The sequence below is a fragment of the Lithobates pipiens genome, unplaced genomic scaffold (assembly GCF_037356315.1).
Source record: "Lithobates pipiens isolate NorthernLeopardFrog02 unplaced genomic scaffold, aLitPip1_a1.2 Scaffold_23, whole genome shotgun sequence".
NCBI classification, from domain to species: Eukaryota; Metazoa; Chordata; class Amphibia; order Anura; family Ranidae; genus Lithobates; species Lithobates pipiens.
The window spans coordinates 57,065,432-57,087,600 of NW_027507785.1; the positions used below are offsets into that span (position 1 = coordinate 57,065,432).

The following is a 22,169-nucleotide window of genomic DNA, read 5'->3' on the forward strand; positions in this document are numbered from 1 at the left end:
GTTCCACGACTACGCTTCTGCCTGATCCCAATCTGCAACAACTCGTTACCGACCTTTTGGCTTGCTTACTGACCACGCTTCTGTTTAATCCTTACCTGCTCATCCACTACTGAACCGCAGCTTGCTCACCTCCTGGTGGGGCGATCCTGAGGACCGCGACCTGGCACTAACACGCAGCCAAGCCCATCTCCACCTTTGGGAGCTCTGGTGAATACCCCTGGTACTAACACGCTGCTAAATCCATCTCTACCATCTGGAGCTCTGGTGAAGACCGGTTAGTACTTAGACTCCGCACCTCAGGTGAGCCTGTGTCATCTGCCAGGGTGACGGCCAGTGTTCCTATCCTGCTGGTTAGTGGTAATCCTGCAACTGCTATAGCAATTGGTCTTCGAGCCTGACTCCAGATCGTGACACAGTGTTTGAGCCAGGCGAAGAGCAGGAGCAGGGTCTCAAGGATAGGTAACAGGTGGACAGCGCAGTACAAAGGCATGAGCAGAAGCAAGATCCAATGGAAGCCGAGATCAGGAACCGGTAATCAGGAAAGAATCACAGTCCAGAGGCAAAGTCAGGGAAAGCCAGGATCAGCAACGGGTATCAGGCAGAGTACAACAGGAATCAGAAGATCAGGACACAGCTGAAGACCAGTCAGCGCTGTTTGTGAGTCAGGGCACCCTTTAAATAGGCCATCTGGCGGGAACTGGAGTTAGGGACATGCTCCTGCACGTGCGTGCATTCCGTTGCGCACGTGCATGCGCATTGGAGCCTTGCAACTCCGCTGTGGCACATGGGCACTCGCATGCGCTCGTGTGTGCGCCAGAGCAGTTCTCTTACACAAGCGTATTGGAGCCTTGGAAGTCCTTTGTTGCTCGTGGGCGCGCACATGCGCACGTGTGTGTGCCAAAGCAGTTCTCTTACACAAGCGTATTGGAGCCTTGGAAGTCCATTGTTGCCCGTGGGTGCGTGCATGTGCAACGTGTGCGTGCCATTTACTGTCTTCTTGAATTATTGTTTTTATCTTCACTTAATTTCAATGAATCTTATATGTAAGTACTTTTGGTTGTGTAATTGTTCTATAACAGATTGCGTTTTTTGATGTTGTTTTATATATCAAAATGCCACCACCATTATATATTTTTATATTTATGTTACAGATAAGAAAATAACAACCCAATTTTATTTTATAATAAACCACCCCTGAGGAAGGAAAATGCACATCAATGCAATAATTACCGAAACGTGTCGGGTACATGGTTGAACATCTAATCTGTTGACCTCATTGGTTTGGATGGCATTTTAGAGTCACAAGTTTGGGTTATTCTATGATGTCTTATATGCGTATTCATTTATGATATATGCACTTTTTCTATTTTTTGTATTTTAATAAAGTTGGCACTACTGTGCCTTATGCTTAATTTTGACTTTACATATATTCTTTATTCTGCCACTTAAAAAGTCCAAGGGGGTGGCCCCTAATGCAATTGATGCATGTTTTCCACAATGTATGCGCCAGAGCTGTCCTCTTGCAAAGCCAAAACTATGATTGTATATACTCTGATCAAACACCCCTGACGAAGGAGCTTGAAGCAGAAACGCGTCTGGTACCGGAGACCACTTTTTACCGGAGAGTAACACATTTTTTATGTCATGCAAACCATGTAACCTGTTATGTGGTTTTTGTCTTTTTTGTGCTTTTTTTGTAATATGTTTGGATATGTCTTTTTAAACCAATGATCATTTTACGATCAAATGATTTTATGTACATATAATAAATATATTTTTCTAATCTATTTACGTGTGGCTGTTGCCTACAAAGTCCCAACGAAGGGGGTTCTTCTTTTCTAATTACATTAGGGATGTGGCAACAACACACTAGTCTGACACGGTGAAATACCTTTTTTGTCATCCGAGGATTCTCTGTTCCGTGTTTTCCGCTGCAGTGGCAGGGCGTGCGCCCCACCTCACAGGAGCAACAGAAGCAACATTGGAGTGTTAGCGATTGCATTAACTGTGAGCTGCCATCTCTTTTTCTCTATATGTGGGAACCCTGGCAGGATCACCAAGTGAAAATAAAGATACATTTAATTTAAAAAAAATATGAATAAAAAAAATAAATAAAAAAAAATAATAATAATAATAATATATATATATATATATATATATATATATATATATATATAAAATGTTAGTTTCTGGGTTTAATAGCGCTTTAAGCCTTTGCACCTTACAGGGATCTGGAGCTTTTTTTTTAATATATGGTTAGATCTAGACAACACTGTACCCAAATTAAATTTTTTATCATTTTTTTCCCACAAATAGAGTTTTCTTTTGATGGTATTTGATCACCCCTAGTTTTTTTTTATTTTTTTGTAAAAAAATGTAAAAAGACCGAAATTAAAAAAACAAAATACAAAACCATTTTAAGTTTTGTTAATACATTTTGTAAACAGGTAATTAAAAAAAATATATATATACAATTGTAGTTTCTGGGTTTAATACCGCTTTTAAGCCTTTGCACCATACAGGGATCTAGAGCTTTTTTTTTTTTTTTTTTTAAATATATGGTTAGATCTAGACACTCCTCGTTTTCTTCTGCCTTACAAAAAGAAAAATTTCCATGCAGAAATGATTATTACTCAGTGGCAGGTCAGGGCTAACACTATAATTTGGCTCTGCAAAGTATTATTATTTTATGATGAAATAAACAGCGCTTGAGAGGGGAGGGCGCGTTCTGCCTTTACAGATGGATTCTGTATGTAGGAAATAAATAAATAAAACAAACATGAAAAGCCGGCCGATAGAGAGCCTGGCTTCCTGTGTGCCACGGCAAATGTAATTTAGGACGGATTCTATTCCCAGTAGTACGCTAAGCTGGCATGCAGATAGTGCCGTCCATTTCCTGTGTGGACAGCTATGGGTTATTTTTTATTTTTTTTCTTTATAGCTATTTTCGAGCAGAAAAAAAAACTAGTAACGTCCTAAGAAGTGTAAAAAGCATCTCACTTAAAAAAAAAAAAATATGAAAATGTATGTTTTCTCTATGTTCCTCATATGTTTTATTAAAGTAGACCCATATAAGATTGAATATGTAAACGCTGCACTCCAGCCACAAAAAGGTTCATTGAATTATATTCCTCGATTGTCACAAAGCATGTAAATCCACTTTGTGTGCACCAAATGCCTTTGCAAAACCCAATTATTACCTTTTAAAAGCAGCAGTGACATCATCACTGTACTGAGCCTGTGCAAAGTGCAGAGCTTTTGCCGACCAAGCCTTTTCTGGCACCCTTAGTATATAAAATTAAATCAGTATTTCTTGCAAGAAAATTACTTAGAACTCCCAAACATTGTATAATTTTTTTTTTTTTTTTTTTTTAGCAGAGACCCTAGCCACTTGCTTACTGGGCATCTAACCCCCCCCCCCCCTCTCCTGCCCAAACCAATTTTCAGCTTTTAGCGCTGTCAATTTGCGCGGTCATGCTACACTGTACCCAAATGAAATTTTTATCATTTTTTTCCCACAAATAGAGTTTTCTTTTGGTGGTATTTGATCACCTCTAGGTTTTTTATTTTTTGTTAAAAAAATTCAAAAGATCGAAATCTAAAAAAAAAAAAAAAAAAAAATACAAAAACCATTTTAAATTTTGTTAATACATTTTGTAAATAGGTAATTTTTCTCCTTCATTGATGTACGCTGATGAGGCTGCACTGATGGGCACTGATAGGCTGCACTGATGGGCACCGATAGGCTGCATTGATGGGAACTGATAAGGCGACACTGATGGGCACTGAGGTGGCACTGGTGGGCACTGATAAGTGGCATTGGTGGGCACTGAGAGATGTCACTGATGGGTGGCACTGAAGGGAATTGATAGGTGGCACTGAAGGGCCTAATAGGTGGCAATGATAGCTAGCATTGATAGCTCGCATTGATGGGGCCAGTGATGGGCACTGATGGGTGGCAGTGATGGGCCCTGACCGGCTCTGGTAGGTGACACTGATATGTGGCACTGATAGGTGGCACTGATGAGGCACTGATTGGCACCACTGGTGGGCACTGATAGGTGGCACTTGTGGGCATCAATGGGTGGCACTGATTGCTGGCACTTACGCACTGGTGGGCACTGATTCATGGCACTCTGGGCACTCATTCATGGCACTGGCAGGTGGCACTGGCAGGCGGTACTGGCACATATGAGGTGGCTCTGCCCCTTCCTCTTTGGGACCGATGTCCCTTCAACAGAAGCTGGTGATCGCCTTTTTTCTATTCAAGCGTGAGAAGAAAAAAAGATCGATTACCAATCTTCTGTTTACATCACGTGATCAGATGTCATTGGCTGACAGCTGATCACGGGGTAAGGGGCCGGGATCGACCCCCTACCCCGATCTGTGATCACCCGAGTTTCATTGACTCGGGTGATCACAGCGTGGTGAGCTTTGAAAGGGGAGGACGTCTATTGACAGCCTCCCAGCAAAGCAGATCTGCGCTATAGCCGTCAGGAGTCTGTATGGAGGGAGGAGGATCTATTCTGCGGGAGGGGGGTCTGTACTTAGTGGGGGGAGTCTATACTGAGGAAGGGGGGTCTGTACTTAGTGAGGGGGGTCTGTACTGGGGGAGGGGGATCTATACTGCGGGAGGGGGGTCTGTACTGAGGGAGGGGGATCCATACTGCAGGAGGGGGATCCATACTGTGGGAGGGGAGGTCTGTACTGAGGGAGGGGGATCTATACTGCGGGAGGGGGATCCATACTGCGGGAGGGGGGGTCTGTACTGAGGGAGGGGGATCTATACTGCGGGAGGGGGGCCTGTACTGAAGGAGGGGGATCTATACTGCGTGAGGGGGGTCTGTACTTAGTGGTGGGGTTTATACTGAGAGAGGGGAGTCTGTACTTAATAGACAGGGATCTGTAGTTAGTGGAGGGGGTCTGTACAGAGGGGGGACTATAGTTGGTGAAGAGGGGTGACACCAAGTTTTTCCAAATTCTAGTGACGCCACTGGCAATGCACCATATTGCGGCGTGTTAAAAATTTTGTGGCACATTAAACTTTTTGGACATTTTGGTGCATGGGCACCCCATTATTTTCAATTGGCTGCGCTAATGCAACACACATTAAGGAGTGGCATAACGCACACTAACGCCTGTGCCTAAACACACAGCTGGAATGTAAATAGGCTCTTACAGCTATGCAGAAACATTTATCTCTAAAATTGGGACGCTCCAATTTAAAACAGGGGACATAAACCATCAGTCTTGCACAAGCCTCATGTTAATATTTGGAGCGGAGTGCCAGCCAATGACCGATTCAAATGACTTTCCATTTACAGTATTTATTGGGATACGCCAATCGGGAATCGTTTTGGCGCTCATCCTAATCACTTACGGAGGGCCTGACTTTGGAGATGCGTAATAAAAAATGGATTTGCTGCGTGTCCAACACCAGCAGCTGCTCCTGGGTAGCGGCTGCAGATTTGCACTCCACTTAGTTCTCCCTAAAGCGGAATATTTTCTGCATGATGTCCCAGCGCGGGTAACACTTGGTGTAATCAGTCGCTCGCCTTCACTCTCAACCTGATAATCGTTAATAGCAACCAGCTGCTCACAGCTCGCTGCCTCTTGTCTTCGATGCCTAATTGTGGCTTGATGAGCAATGCGCGGATAGGTGGGGGGGGGGGTATCTGGAGTTGAAAACCTGAATCTTAAGCCTCGTACACACGATCGGATTGTTCGCCAACAAAACCGTGGAATTTTGTCCGAAGGGCGTTGGCCCAAACTTGTCTTGCATACACACGGCCACACAATTGTTGGCCAACAAATACGAATGTAGTGGCATACTATGTGTTTTTTTTAGCTCTTTAGCGCCACCCTTTGGGCTCCTTCTTCTAACTTTGTGTTAGTAGAAGTTTGGTCAGTGTTGATTGGTGCTTCATTTAGCGCTTTTCATTTAGTTTCTGAATGGTCGTTCGTCAACCAGACATGTTGCGGAATTCGGAGGTGATAACGTGTTATTTATTATCGGCCTTGGAGTTATTGCTTTGACATTATTTTTTTGGTTGAATAATAATGATCTGATTTGGTATATTTTCTATATTTTTGGATGCATAGAATGCACTTTTTGGTTAAGTTCTATTGGCAGATAGCATGTCTAATTTTGTTTTCTTTTTTTAATGCACAATAAAAACAATTGTGTAGAATAATACTTGGCTATGTGTTTTACTTCAAATGACAGTTGGGGAGTGGCAGTTATATTTAAAAAAATACAATGTAAAATTGACAAGGGAAACCAACATAGTTGTATCTTTGATCTTATAAATCCCGGGATAATGGTGTTGTGGTAACTTGCCCAAATAAAAAAAAAAGCATAATAATATTATTCTTGATATCACTAGAAAAAAAAGCCTTTGAAAATCCATTTGCAATAAATCCATTAATATCACCAGCAAAACAGCTTCATTATTATCCCATTAAAGAAGAAGAGAATTGTGCGCTGCATTTCGAGATTTCATAATTTGCCGCGTCACAAATGTTAATTCTCCATTACGAACGCTAGTTTACAAGACCGACCGCTTCCGGCACGTCCTTGCTTCCGACCATGCGTGTTTGTACTTTGGACTTTTGTCCGACGGACTTGTGTACACACGCTCGGAAAATCCGACAACAGACATTTGTCTGCGGGAAATTTTTAAATCTGCCATCCAACATTTGTCCGCGGAAAGTCAGACAACAATTGTCTGATGGAGCGTACCAACGGTCGGATTTTCAGCCAACAGCCTGTCATCACACAATTCCCGTCGTAAAATCCGATTGTGTGTACGAGGCTTTAGGCCACGGCAGAGATGACATGCAGGAGCTGGTTTAATGGGTTAGTTCACCTTTACTTAAAAAAAAATTAAAAACTGCCTATGCAAAAAAGGGGCGTCTGTAGATAAAAACAAACTGTGCGGCTTTAACCCAAGTTAAATAATGTTCTTGCTATAAGTGTAGGCCATTTATATACCTCATGAAGCCTGATTGGAAAACTCCTGAGACGTTGCAAAGACACGACTAGCTTCACAGGACTTTTTACTGATTCAAACCCCCTCACATGCACTTTTTCTGCCTTCATAGGCAGTTGGTAAAGGTGAACTAACCCTTTAACCCCTTCCCGCACATGTTATAGCCGAAAGACCGGCACGGCTCCCCAGTTCTGGTTGATGTTCATGGACATCTTCCCATGTGTGCACCTCCTGCTTACCCCTTGGGGCACGCATTGGGCATGCTCTGTGACTGATGTGCCTTTTGGGCACAGCTGATCTAGGGTTGCCACCTGTCCGGTTTTGACCCGCACAGTTCGGGTTTAGAATGCTGTGTCCAGGTTTCCCTCTGCCTGAGGCCCGGACACCAGTGCCGCTGACAGGTGGTACCATGGGGCCTCCTGTAGGGTCCCAGCACACAGGGGGACTGTCAGGGCTAGGCTCAGCCCTTCCTTCTCTGAGCTGGCTGCTGAGCTGTCCATTAATTGCCAGCTCCTATCTCCACCGTTACTCAGCTGTTGATATCCTGCTCGTCAGTCCTGCCTACTTAAGCCGTCCAGTCCCGAGGAGCTCTGCCTTCGCATTGGTCAACATCACAGAGCCTATCGCCTGAGATCCTGTTCAAGATTGGTTTTGCTGACATCCCTTCTGGCTCCAGATCCTGCTTACTTTTCCACTACATTGATTCCTGGCTTCTGGCTTGGCTGACTATCCATTCCGGTTACTGAACTTTAGCTATGTTTTGACTACGTTTTTCATGTTCTTTTTACTTTTATTATTAAACAAGTGTGATTTAACTGTACTTCTGTCTTGGTCTGATTTCATGGTTTCTGACAGGGACCTGGACAGCAGGGGGATTGGAATGGCAGGCGAGGCAATTTCAATGTAGTAGAGGAGTCAAAACATAAGGGCAAGAGTCGAGAGAGAGGCGACAGGCAGCTGGCTGGTTCAGTAGCTTTTAATAAATGAAATGTTTATGTTAATTTGTCGGGTGACAGTCGTGGCAAAATCGTGCCGCTGTTGGGGTGCCATGCCGTGCGCCGATTAAGTGTTCAGGTTTGGTTTGAAGAAAAGGTGGCAACCCTAAGCTGATCACAGATTGTGATAAAGGGCCAATAACAGTGGCTCTTTACCATGTGATTACCATGTCCAATCACAGCTGGTCACATGTAAACAGGCTGTCTCTGGAAAGGAAAGCCGATAACTGGCAAGTCTGACAGGGCACGTTGAGTACATGGTTTACACTGATAATCAGGGCACTGCTCATCAGTGCAGTCCCATCAGTGCCAATCAGTGCCCATCAGTGCAGGTTATCAGTGCTCATCAGTGCAGGTTATCAGTGCCCATCAGTGCAGGTTATCAGTGCTCATCAGTGCCTTGCCATTAGTGAAGCTTATCAGTGCCCACCAGTGCATAGCTCCCAAATGTCCCTGATTCCGAGGGACTGTCCCTGATTTGGAGCAATGTCCCTCTGTCCCTCTTTCCCCCTCATTTATCCCTCATTTTGGTCTGATCTATATAGATGTATATGAAATTTACTTTTTATCTTTCAAAAAGTGTTTCCCAGTGGTAAATCTTTCATCCAAATTCTAAACTGCTGCATTTGTACATTTTAAAAGCCAATATAAAGGAATAGTAGTGCTAAAAAAAAGCCATTGTGGATTTAATCAACCTTTTTTATTTTTGGTTAATTCTCCTTTAAGGGGGTGTGGCAGGGGGCATGTCCTATGCCTACATACATTTGGTAGTAGGTGTCCCTCATTCCCATCTCAAAATGTTGGGAGGTATGCCAGTGCAACCTCATCAGTACCCATCAGTGCAGCCTATCAGTGCCCACCAGTGCCAACTCATCAGTGCCAATCAGTGCAGCCTAATCAGTGCAGCCTATCAGTGCTCATCAGTGCCAACTCATCCGTGCCTATGAATGCTCATCAGTGCAGCCACATCAGTGCGCATCAGTGCCAATCAGTGCAGCCTAATCAGTGCCCATCAGTGCAGCCGAATGAGTGCTCATCAGTAAAGAAACAGAAACGAAGCAACATTTTGTTTTTTCAAAATTTTCTGTCTTTTTTTTTGTTTGTTTAGCAAAAAAATGAAAAACCCAGCAGTGATGAAATATCACCATATGGGTACAGTGTTGCATGACCGCACAGTTGTCATTCCTGACAACACCGGAGGCGTGGCCTGATCTGAGTATAGGCTGAGGTTGCCACTTCATTCATCGCTGTAGGACACAAAAGATGTGCGACTTCCAAGGGGTCACCCTTCTTTCCTTGAGCTCATGCTCCCTGCTGATTGGAAGGCTCTGGCTCTGTATGACCTCTGCAGAGAGACCCCCTGCTTCCCCCCACTGAGAGCAAGCCGCCCAACCTGCTGCCATCCAGCTATTGCCAAACTACAAGTCCCATCATGCCTCTGCCTTTTGGGAGTCATGCTTGTAACTATCAGCTTTGCAATGGCTCATGGGACTTGTAGTTCCATGGCGGCTGGCGTAAGGCTTTGCACACCTTCTGGTTGGAGGGACACAGAGATTATGTAGCTGTATGCAGCGCCTGGCATAAAAAAAGTGTCTTTGCTTGGATAGGGATGGGAGGTTCGGGGAAAGTGTGATTAATGTCAGATGGAAATACTGTTTATAGTACTTTTATATTGTTGGCGCTATATAAATCCTGTATAATAATAATACTAAAATGGACAAAGCAGGGCAGATTCTTCAGCTCAAGTATGATAAAAATATTTAATAAAGTATAATAAAAATATTCATAAAATATTTATTGACATAATAAAATTGCCATTGAAGTGACAGCTCCTCTTTACAGATCACTTCCTCTCTATAGAGAATGCTTACAGGGGCAGCAGATGAAAGACAGTATCCCTGAGCAACCAATCAGATCCCAGCTGTCATTAATCCTACTCAAGACAAGGCAAGAAGCCACATTTCTGATTGGTTGCTATGGGCAACAGTGACAGTATCACGCCGCTTCCTACGTCTCTACGTCTCCCCACGCCACGCCCACCACCCCTCTCAATGCCAAATCTAGTAATGACGCACGGAAGGGCGTGTCTAAACGTCTGAAAAGTCTGCCTATTATTGGCCAAGCTTGAGTGGGCGGGTCGATTTTTGATTCATCTGTAACGCCCACTCACTAGACTCAGAAGGCGGCCCACCCTCCTGCAAAAGGGCGGAACCTTAGCTCCTACACCACGCCCACGCGTGTCAGTGAAGGTCACACTGGGCGGACCATTTACGCCCACTCTCGTGGGGGGGGAGAACAAGCGTCACGAAGGGGCGGTCCCTCATGAAAAAAACGCTCCGCCGCCACACCCACTTTGTATAAATAATCTCTCGCCCACTCCTCGCGCGTGTGGGCGGGTCTGGTGTAAGAAGTCCTTGGCGGAGGCGGCTCGTGACGTCGGCTGCGTCGTCCCTCCCCCTCCTCGCCGTCCAATGGGCCGGCCCACTTCTTCCCGCCCCTCCCGCTGGGGTGCGCGCGCACGGCCGCTCCACCTCCCCGGTGTGTGAGGGATCAGTGCGCGCTGTGCCGGCTCGGTGGCGGTGTGTGTGTGTCAGTGTGTGAGGTGAAGACCGGAGCCGCCGCCTCCTCCTCCTCCTCAGTCCTCCCTGTCAGCGGCCCCGCTGTGTGTTTCCCGGGGGGAGGGAGGGGGACAGACATCGCCTTGTCAGTGGGGAGAGCGGAGACCCCCCGGGGGACCATGAGCATCGAAATCCCGTCCGGCCTCACCGAGCTGCTTCAGGGCTACACGGTGGAGGTTCTGCGCCAGAGGCCGCCCGACCTGCTGGAGTTCGCCGTCCAATACTTCACCCGCCTGAGGGAGAATAGGCTGCAGGATGGAGCCGGCCGGCCTCACACCCGAGGGGTCAACTTCGACGGCGAGCAACCCATGCAGATCGAGTCAAACGGAGACGACGAGGAGAACAACGACGACGAGGACGACGACTCCGACTTCGAACGTAAGAGGAACACTGGGGGGGAGAGGAGGGGGACTACAACACCCAGCATTCCCGGAGTGTCACTACAACCCCCAGCATGACCTGTCAGAGCTAGAGTGACTACAACACCCGGCATGACCTGTCCGCTAAAGTGATTACAACCCCCAGCATGACCTGTCAACTAGAGTGACTACAACCCCCGGCACGACCTGTCAGAGCTAGAGTGACTACAACCCCCGACATGACCTGTCAACTAGAGTGACTACAACCTCCGGCACGACCTGTCAGAGCTAGAGCGACTACAACCCCCAGCATGACCTGTCAACTAGAGTGACTACAACCTCCGGCACGACCTGTCAGAGCTAGAGTGACTACAACCCCCAGCATGACCTGTCAACTAGAGTGACTACAACCCCCGGCATGACCTGTCAACTAGAGTGACTACAACCCCCGGCATGACCTGTCAACTAGAGTGACTACAACCCCCGGCACGACCTGTCAGCTAGAGCGACTACAACCCCCAGCATGACCTGTCAACTAGAGTGACTACAACCTCCGGCACGACCTGTCAGAGCTAGAGTGACTACAACCCCCGGTACCACCTGTCAGAGCTAGAGTGACTACAACCCCCAGCATGACCTGTCAACTAGAGTGACTACAACCCCCAGCATGACCTGTCAACTAGAGTGACTACAACCCCCAGCATGACCTGTCAACTAGAGTGACTACAACCCCCAGCATGACCTGTCAACTAGAGTGACTACAACCTCCGGCACGACCTGTCAGAGCTAGAGTGACTACAACCCCCGATACGACCTGTCAGAGCTAGAGTGACTACAACCTGCGGCACGACCTGTCAGAGCTAGAGTGACTGCAACCCGTGGCACGACCTGTCAGAGCTAGAGTGACTACAACCCGTGGCACGACCTGTCAGAGCTAGAGTGACTACAACCTGCGGCACGACCTGTCAGAGCTAGAGTGACTACAACCTGCGGCACGACCTGTCAGAGCTAGAGTGACTACAACCCGTGGCACGACCTGTCAGAGCTAGAGTGACTACAACCCGTGGCACGACCTGTCAGAGCTAGAGTGACTACAACCCGTGGCACGACCTGTCAGAGCTAGAGTGACTACAACCCGTGGCACGACCTGTCAGAGCTAGAGTGACTACAACCCGTGGCACGACCTGTCAGAGCTAGAGTGACTACAACCCGTGGCACGACCTGTCAGAGCTAGAGTGACTACAACCCGTGGCACGACCTGTCAGAGCTTGAGTGACTACAACCCGTGGCACGACCTGTCAGAGCTTGAGTGACTACAACCCGTGGCACGACCTGTCAGAGCTAGAGTGACTACAACCCGTGGCACGACCTGTCAGAGCTAGAGTGACTACAACCCCCGACATGACCTGTCAACTAGAGTGACTACAACCTCCGGCACGACCTGTCAGAGCTAGAGCGACTACAACCCCCAGCATGACCTGTCAACTAGAGTGACTACAACCTCCGGCACGACCTGTCAGAGCTAGAGTGACTACAACCCCCAGCATGACCTGTCAACTAGAGTGACTACAACCCCCGGCATGACCTGTCAACTAGAGTGACTACAACCCCCGGCATGACCTGTCAACTAGAGTGACTACAACCCCCGGCACGACCTGTCAGCTAGAGCGACTACAACCCCCAGCATGACCTGTCAACTAGAGTGACTACAACCTCCGGCACGACCTGTCAGAGCTAGAGTGACTACAACCCCCGGTACCACCTGTCAGAGCTAGAGTGACTACAACCCCCGGTACCACCTGTCAGAGCTAGAGTGACTACAACCCCCAGCATGACCTGTCAACTAGAGTGACTACAACCCCCAGCATGACCTGTCAACTAGAGTGACTACAACCCCCAGCATGACCTGTCAACTAGAGTGACTACAACCTCCGGCACGACCTGTCAGAGCTAGAGTGACTACAACCCCCGATACGACCTGTCAGAGCTAGAGTGACTACAACCTGCGGCACGACCTGTCAGAGCTAGAGTGACTGCAACCCGTGGCACGACCTGTCAGAGCTAGAGTGACTACAACCCGTGGCACGACCTGTCAGAGCTAGAGTGACTACAACCTGCGGCACGACCTGTCAGAGCTAGAGTGACTACAACCTGCGGCACGACCTGTCAGAGCTAGAGTGACTACAACCCGTGGCACGACCTGTCAGAGCTAGAGTGACTACAACCCGTGGCACGACCTGTCAGAGCTAGAGTGACTACAACCCGTGGCACGACCTGTCAGAGCTAGAGTGACTACAACCCGTGGCACGACCTGTCAGAGCTAGAGTGACTACAACCCGTGGCACGACCTGTCAGAGCTAGAGTGACTACAACCCGTGGCACGACCTGTCAGAGCTAGAGTGACTACAACCCGTGGCACGACCTGTCAGAGCTAGAGTGACTACAACCCGTGGCACGACCTGTCAGAGCTAGAGTGACTACAACCCGTGGCACGACCTGTCAGAGCTAGAGTGACTACAACCCGTGGCACGACCTGTCAGAGCTAGAGTGACTACAACCCGTGGCACGACCTGTCAGAGCTAGAGTGACTACAACCCGTGGCACGACCTGTCAGAGCTAGAGTGACTACAACTCGTGGCACGACCTGTCAGAGCTAGAGTGACTACAACCCGTGGCACGACCTGTCAGAGCTAGAGTGACTACAACCCGTGGCACGACCTGTCAGAGCTAGAGTGACTACAACCCGTGGCACGACCTGTCAGAGCTTGAGTGACTACAACCCGTGGCACGACCTGTCAGAGCTAGAGTGACTACAACCCGTGGCACGACCTGTCAGAGCTAGAGTGACTACAACCCGTGGCACGACCTGTCAGAGCTAGAGTGACTACAACCCGTGGCACGACCTGTCAGAGCTAGAGTGACTACAACCCGTGGCACGACCTGTCAGAGCTAGAGTGACTACAACCCGTGGCACGACCTGTCAGAGCTAGAGTGACTACAACCCGTGGCACGACCTGTCAGAGCTAGAGAGACTACAACCCGTGGCACGACCTGTCAGAGCTAGAGTGACTACAACCCGTGGCACGACCTGTCAGAGCTAGAGTGACTACAACCCGTGGCACGACCTGTCAGAGCTAGAGTGACTACAACCCGTGGCACGACCTGTCAGAGCTAGAGTGACTACAACCCGTGGCACGACCTGTCAGAGCTAGAGTGACTACAACCCGTGGCACGACCTGTCAGAGCTAGAGTGACTACAACCCGTGGCACGACCTGTCAGAGCTAGAGTGACTACAACCCGTGGCACGACCTGTCAGAGCTAGAGAGACTACAACCCGTGGCACGACCTGTCAGAGCTAGAGTGACTACAACTCGTGGCACGACCTGTCAGAGCTAGAGTGACTACAACCCGTGGCACGACCTGTCAGAGCTAGAGTGACTACAACCCGTGGCACGACCTGTCAGAGCTAGAGTGACTACAACCCGTGGCACGACCTGTCAGAGCTAGAGTGACTACAACCCGTGGCACGACCTGTCAGAGCTAGAGTGACTACAACCCGTGGCACGACCTGTCAGAGCTAGAGTGACTACAACCCGTGGCACGACCTGTCAGAGCTAGAGTGACTACAACCCGTGGCACGACCTGTCAGAGCTAGAGTGACTACAACCCGTGGCACGACCTGTCAGAGCTAGAGCGACTACAACCCCCGGCCTGACCTGTCAGAGCTAGAGCGACTACAACCCCCGGCCTGACCTGTCAGAGCTAGAGCGACTACAACCCCCGGCCTGACCTGTCAGAGCTAGAGCGACTACAACCCCCGGCCTGACCTGTCAGAGCTAGAGCGACTACAACCCCCGGCCTGACCTGTCAGAGCTAGAGCGACTACAACCCCCGGCCTGACCTGTCAGAGCTAGAGCGACTACAACCCCCGGCCTGACCTGTCAGAGCTAGAGTGACTACAACCCCCAGTGTGCCCTGTGTTTAATGGGGAGAAAACTGCAACTCCCAGTATGACATGTCAGTAATAAGGTAACCAACTCCCAGCATGTCCTACCAGTAATGAGAAGGGAACTACAGTTCCCAGCATCTTCTGACTGTAGAAGGAAGTGACTACAAACCCCAGTATGACATGTCAGTAATGGGGAGGTGCCAACTCCCAACATGCCCACCTGTAATAAGGTGACCACAACTCCCAACATGCTGTGTAATTGGAAGGACACTAAAACTTCCAGAATGACATGTCAGTAATAAGGTGACCATCTCCTCCCAGCATGACCTGTGAATGATGGGGTCTGAACTACAACTCCCGGCGTGCTCTGTAATATAAAGGAAACTATAACTCCCAGCATGCCATGTCAGTAATAAGGTGGCTACAATTCGGCATACCTTGACCATAGTGGAAGGGAACTACAATGCTCTGTATGCACTTACAGTAATGGGAGGGTGATATTTCCCAGCATACCAGTCAATGGAAAGGGGACTACTACTCCCAACATGTACTGTCAGCTTTTGTCAGAAAAAAGGTGGTAACAGCCAGTCCCAGCATGTTTTTTTTTTTTTTTTTTTTTTTTTTAGCTGGTGAAAGCTGACTACAAGTCCCAGCAAGTCCTGTCGCTGATGGGGAGGTAACTGCTAGTCCCACCATGCCCTGTCAGCTTACCTATAAATACCATGAGCCTCTAGACCAGTGATAGTGAACCTCGGCACCCAAGATGTTTTGGCACTACATTTCCCATGATGCTCAACTACACTGCAGAGTGCATGAGCATCATGGGAAATGTAGTTCCAAAACATCTGGGGTGCCAAGGTTCGTCATCACTGCTCTCGGGCATTGGTGCTCATCCTGTGGCCCTCCAGCTGTTGTGGCACTAAAAGTCCCATCATGCCTCCCCCCTGTGGGAGTCGTGCTTGTAACTGTCAGCCATGCAATGGCTCATGGGACTTGTAGTTCTGCAACAGCTGGAGGGCCGCAGATTGAGCAAGCCTGCTCCTAGGGGTAAGGAGATGCTACAGGTCCCCGCATACCCCTGTCCAGCCAGCGGGCGGCGGTCCATGCTGTGGAAACCTAATGCTGCAGTGACATGAAAAGTCCCAGCTTGGTCTGCCAGCCCAGGGGAGGAGGGGGGAGTGACTACAACCCCCAGCATGTCATATCAGGTCGTGTTGAGGAAATGCAACTAAACATCCCAGTGTGGTCACCTATAGATCATTTAACCGAGAGCTACAGGAGGTGACTGTGTGTTGTAATATGGGGAATATAAAAGGGCGACTACAGGACTCTTCAATTTATGATGGCCAAGGGAAGCAATATCCGGGCACAACTTCTGATCTGTGATGGTTGTCAGTCTGCTGGATGGGCATAAAAATCATTTTGGAGCTGCAATGTGCCCACCATACCCTGCCATGGGAAAGTGATTGCTGTTATTACAAACCAAATAATGAGGCGTGACCGAGGGCTGTACATTGGTGCCGACTTGCCTCCAAATAGTCTAGTGAAAAAAGTATTCACCTTGGTAAATGGGGATCTCTATATCTACATCTCTCGCTATCTCTCTGGCCACTTTATTAGGTACACCTTGCTAGTACCGTGTTGGACCCCCTTTTTGCCTTCATTCTTCATGGCATAGATTCAACAAGGTGTTGGAAACATTCCTCAGAGATTTTGCTCCATAAGGACATAACATTACGCAGTTGCTGCAGATTTGTCGGCTGCACATCCATGATGCCAATCTCCCATTCCACCAAATCCCAAAAGTGCTCTATTGGATGAGATGTGGTGACCATTTGAGGACAGGGACCTCATTGTCCAGTGGTGAAATGATTGGAGCTTTGTGGCATGGTGACATTATCCTGCTGGAAGGAGCCATCAGAAGATGGGGACACTGTAGTCATAAAGGGAAGGACATGGTCAGCAACAATACTTAGGTAGGTCGTGGTGTGGAGAATCATCAGACCAGCCAGCATTTTTTCAATCTTCTATTATCCAATTTTGGTGATCCCGTGTGAATTGTAGCCTCAGTTTCCTGTTAGTTGAAAGGAGTGGCACCTGGTGTGGTCTTCTGCTGCTGTAGCCCATCTGCTTCAAGGTTGGATGTGTTGTGCATTCAGAGATGGTATTCTGCATACCTTGGATATAATGAGCGGTTATTTGAGTTGCGGTTGCCTTTATATCATCTGGAACCAGCCTGCCCATTCTCTTCCGACATCAACAAGGAGTTTTCCTTCACACAACTGAATGTTTTCTCTTTTCGGACGATGCTCTATAAACCCGAGAGATGGTTGTGTGTGAAAATCCCAGTAGATCAGCAGTTTTTGAAATACTCAGACCAGCCTGTCTGGCACCAACAGCCATACCACGTTCAAAGTCACTTAAATCCCCTTTCTTCCCCATTCTGATGCTCAGTTTGAACTTCAGCAAGTTGTCTTCACCACATCTACATGCCTTAATGCATTGAGTTGCTGCCATGTGATTGGCTGATTAGCAATTTGTGTTATCGAGCAATTAAACAGGTGTACCTAATAATAATGTGGCCGGTGAGTGTAAGTATATAATGATAAAAGCACCCGCTGTCAAAACAAAAATATCAACTTGTATCGGTGAAAATGTCCAACTCTGTAAATTCACACCACATACCACTGCTTGGACAAGGTGACGTGCCTTGTGCTCCGTGTGCCCAGTTTATACCACTGCGTTGCAGCTGGCAATTTAACTTTGAGATGTCTGTAACATTTCAATAAAGTTTGTTTAAAAAAAAAAAAAAAAATGCTAAGCTCTGAACTCTGCGCATTTATCACTGTGCTGATCTCGGCCCACTGCATCGCACTCCAGTTTCTGCGTTGCAGTGCCAGTTGTTGGTCTGAACAAGCCTTAGAAATTGGGAGCAGCAGCTGTGTCCATGCAGCTGCTTCTTCCCAATTGACATGTATGGGACTTCCTGCACGGAAGACCTGTGTATCCCCATGCATGCAAAAACGCAGCCTTCACATGGGCATATGCTTAAAGAGGAGCTCCAGTCGCTTTTCTAAAATTAAGTCGGCAGCTACAAAAACAGCTGACTTTAAAAAGACACTCGCCTGTCCCAGGACCCAGCCCTGCGCTCACCTGAGGGGGGCGTCAGGGATGGTCTGCAGTCCCCGGGGGACCAGCATTTTAACTGTAGGCACTTGGCTGTGATAGCTTGTGGGATCACAACCAGCTGCCCACTGCGCATGCTCGAGCGGTGCTACGCATTGTGAATGGTCCCCACAGTCTGCTGGGGCCGGTTATGTGTTCAGAAGACTGGATAGAACTTCTGCGCAGATCACATAGGCGATCTGAGCGGAAGTAGAAGCCATACATGTCAAAGCTAGGTTAACCCCCCCCCCCCCCCCCCGAAAAAAGACATGGAAATATGGGAGGGGGAGGAGGAGTTAAAGCGGAACTTCTGCTTTAACTCCTGCCCCTTTCCGCTTTAACTCCTGCCCCTTTCCGCTTTAACTCCTGCCCCTTCTCTCTCCCCCTCCACTTCCTGTAAGCCCAGCCTTTCATGGACACACCCCCTGGGGGTGCATCATTATGGCATCTGGGTGCAGAGTACTATTGCAGGTCATGACCCTTGCATATAGTGCTGGGATCAGGACTGCCCTCCACCAGACAAGAGAAAGCACCCATGATGCCACCAGACTAGCAAGAAGCCCCTTGGCAAGAGGAGATGGGGTGTGTGTGTGTGTGTGTGTGTGTGTGTGTGTGTGTGGGGGGGGGGGGGTGTTTGAAAAGCTGGGGTTCAGCTTTAAGCTGGGGGAGGTGCATGTCGTTTTATAGGTGACTAGTTCTGTGTTGACAGTGGCTACTTCTTTATATTTGTAATGACAAGATCAAGGTTGGGTGCTTTCTGGTTGAAGCGTGCCTATAAATACCGTTTGGGCTGCTAGTCCATGTGAAGGAAATGTTGGATGTTCATTGTTCCCAGCTGAGTGAATCCAGGCGGGCCCTAGAAGGGGGTCCGTTTTCCTGGCTTTGCTACTCCTAGTTCCCAGCATAGCATTTCATGTACTTCCTGATTTAGGTAAATCCATTCATTGCCTTTTTATCTCCTCGGAGTCCCGTGTGGTCTGACAGGTCCGGGGCTTGCTTGATAAATTTGTTGCTTACCATCTGCTGTAGACTTGCTAATCCTAATGTTGATATGCTGCGCCGGGATACGTTACGCGGTGCTAACCTGTTGGAAGATCAACAGGCTGCTTATTTTTATTTTTTTTCTTTACTATCTTTTAGAAATGTGGTTATTTATGTGCCAGAGTTTTGGCTGATGTGTCTTTAGCTCTGGACGGTGCTGACCTTCCCCCCTTTTTTTTTTTTTTTTTAATGCTTTGGAACAAAGACTCTTCGGTTGTATAAATCTCTAACACGCAGAGAAATGTCTGTTTTCCAGTACACTTTTTTTTTTATTTTATTTTTTTTACATAAGTAGTAAATGACTAAATGATGGTTAAAATTTTCTGCTTGGAGCAAAGTTCAGAAAATGATATAAGCAGTTTATCTGCAGAATCATTCTTTTGATGCTGCTGGCCCCTCACAATAGACAAGTGAGACCTTTGTGTGTCGCCCTCTTATACCAAATAAAGAGTAATAAAGTTTTTACACCATCCCAGTATTCCAGTAATGGGGAACTTCATCATTTATTTGTAATAGTCCTCTGCGCTACTAAGTAAACCTGAATTAAATACAAATGATAATAAAATGGAAATGCTGCAAGACCTAATAGTGGTCACAAATACACTAATAACACATAAGAGAAAATAGAAATGATCCTGCGCATAGCCTAGTGATCTGACACCCCAATAGTGAAAGTAGAACAATGATATAAAATAATATATTCAAAAATGTTCCTAAACAATAGTGAAAAATAACATAATAAGTGCAAAGTCCATAGTCAAAAGTGATCAGATGCTTCAAAATATTGTGTAGATGAAAGTTGTAAAAAGTTGAGTTAACCCAGTGTATTAAACCGCTGACACCACACCAATTTGTTCACAGAACTCTATCCTCATGGGCTTAAATGAAATGCCTTTATAAATCCACTGGGAGCGGCCTTGATTCCAGGATACAAGAGCAACAGTTTTTCTTGATTAAAAGATTACACCCCTCATGAACCATGTTACGATCCACATGCAAAGTAAATAAGCCTCCAATAATGTATTGCTAAAATAACCAAATTTATTAAGTAAAATGGCTGCTTACATGAAAGCAGCAGCAAGCGCGACAAACTGAGTTTCAAGATCAAAATCGGGGGGGGAACCCTGAGGAAGTCACACGACGTAACGCGCAGGCCGTGGTCAGAAGTAGACCGAAAGTGATGTACGAGGTGACGCGAAACGCCGTTTGTCCCTGTTTTGCGCGCTTGCTGCTGCTTTCATGTAAGCAGGTATTTTACTTTAATAAATTTTGGTAGTGCACTATTGGATGCTTATTTACCTTGCATTACCAAAATAACCAAATTTATTAAGTAAAATGCCTGCTTACATGAAAGCAGCAGCAAGCACGCCAAACAGACACAAATGGCGTTTCACGCCACCTTGTACGTCACTCCCGGTCCACAGTGTACTTCCGGCCACGCCCCAAGAGTTGCGTCGCGTGACTTCCTCAGGGGGCCCCCTAATCTTTGATCTTGAAACTCTGTTAGTCTCTGTTTGGCGTGCTTGCTGCTGCTTTCATGTAAGCAGGTTTTTACTTAATAAATTTGGTTATTTTGGTAATACACTATTGGAGGCTTATTTATCTTGCGTGTAGATCAGCATTCATGAGGGGTGTAATGTTTTAATCGAGAACAAATTACTCTTGATCTTGGATCCTGGAATTGAGACTGCTCCCAGTGCATTTACAAAGGCATTCATGCCCATGAGGTGAGAGCTCTGTGAGCACATTGGTGTGGTGTCAGCGGGATTAATTCACTGGGTTAACTGTTGAGCTTCACCAATTTGTTGAAACCTTTTTAGTGTTTACACACAATAGGTGAGCTGTACTTGAGCATGTGTGACCCCAAAAGTCCAGGTCCTCGACTAGTGTTACTGCTCCATACTGAGCCCTGGCCTGTTTGAAGAGGTGATGACATCGGCATGCTCTGCCCCAAAACAATGTGACCACAGGCCGGTAGGGTGGGTGAGGGGACTGGGAGCAAACCTGTTTTGGGTATAGTTCATGGGTGCTCAACCTGTGGCCCTTCAGCTGTTGCAGAACTACAAGTCCCATCATGCCTCAGCCTTTGGGAATCATTTTGAACTGTCAGCCTTGCAATGCCTCATGGGACTTTTAGTTCCGCAAGGCTGACAGTTGAAAATGATTCCCAAAGGCTGAGGCATGATGGGACTTGTAGTTCTGCAACAGCTGGAGGGTCACAAGTTGAGCACCCATAGTATAGTAAAATGCAGCCGGTGAGAGTACGCCCTTAAAGCAGAAGTAAGCTGTATCTGGGCACCATGAACGTAAAAGGCTGTTTAATTTTCAATATTCAGGGAACTCCCCCCATTTATCCATGTCATTATTTTAATGAGAAATCGCTTTTGAAAAACACCCTCCAGCATTTCTAGCAGCGGCCATCTTAATGAAGGGCAGATGATTCAGGGCTAGTTAACACTTATGTGATGCAGCGAGTCTTGTGCATTTCCTGCATTGCATTGCAGTCGCACAGTGTCTATGTGATCTGCTGCAGGTGTCCAATGTTTTCTTATTGACACCCGGAAATATCGCAAAACGCAGTGCGATTTGCCAGAATTGCTATGCACACCAACGCGATTTAGGTTCAGGGGGTTTAAAAAAGGATCCCTTAACCATTTTGGTGTGGATGTGATGTGCTTTCAGTCATACAAAATGTATTGCTGAAATTGCACTGCACAGACGTATGTGATGCACACAGGAATGCGGTGCGATTCCTGTGTTAATTGCATGCGGTGTCTACATTGCCAGCGTTAACCCAGGCTCGCATAGCAGTTGTTTCCTGGAATCCATTTGCCCTTAGCCTAGGCATGCAGGCAGGAGGGTGTGCTTAGCTGAGGAAGGCCCTGCTCGCCGTCTCCAGATAAAAGAAAAACAAAAATGCCAATGAAGACATGGGCGGGGGATTTAAAGGGTTTGTTAACCCACATGTGTCACTTTCTCTAAAAGCTGGATATACCTTATCTGTGACCACTGATCAGCGGCCCCGTGACATGCCACACCTCTCCTCTCT

The 22,169-nt window shown here is 47.4% G+C and overlaps 1 protein-coding gene across 1 annotated transcript in view; it reads left to right on the plus strand.

The window, feature by feature from the left end:
- Positions 1-10,513: 10,513 nt before the first annotated feature.
- PRKAR2A (protein kinase cAMP-dependent type II regulatory subunit alpha) overlaps positions 10,514-22,169 on the plus strand; it is a 122,739-nt gene continuing 111,083 nt past the window's right edge. Inside the window, exon 1 of the mRNA XM_077451687.1 lies at positions 10,514-10,983. Coding sequence (XP_077307813.1) covers positions 10,725-10,983 — 259 coding nt within the window. The 5' untranslated portion in view covers positions 10,514-10,724. The remainder of the gene's footprint in view (positions 10,984-22,169) is intronic.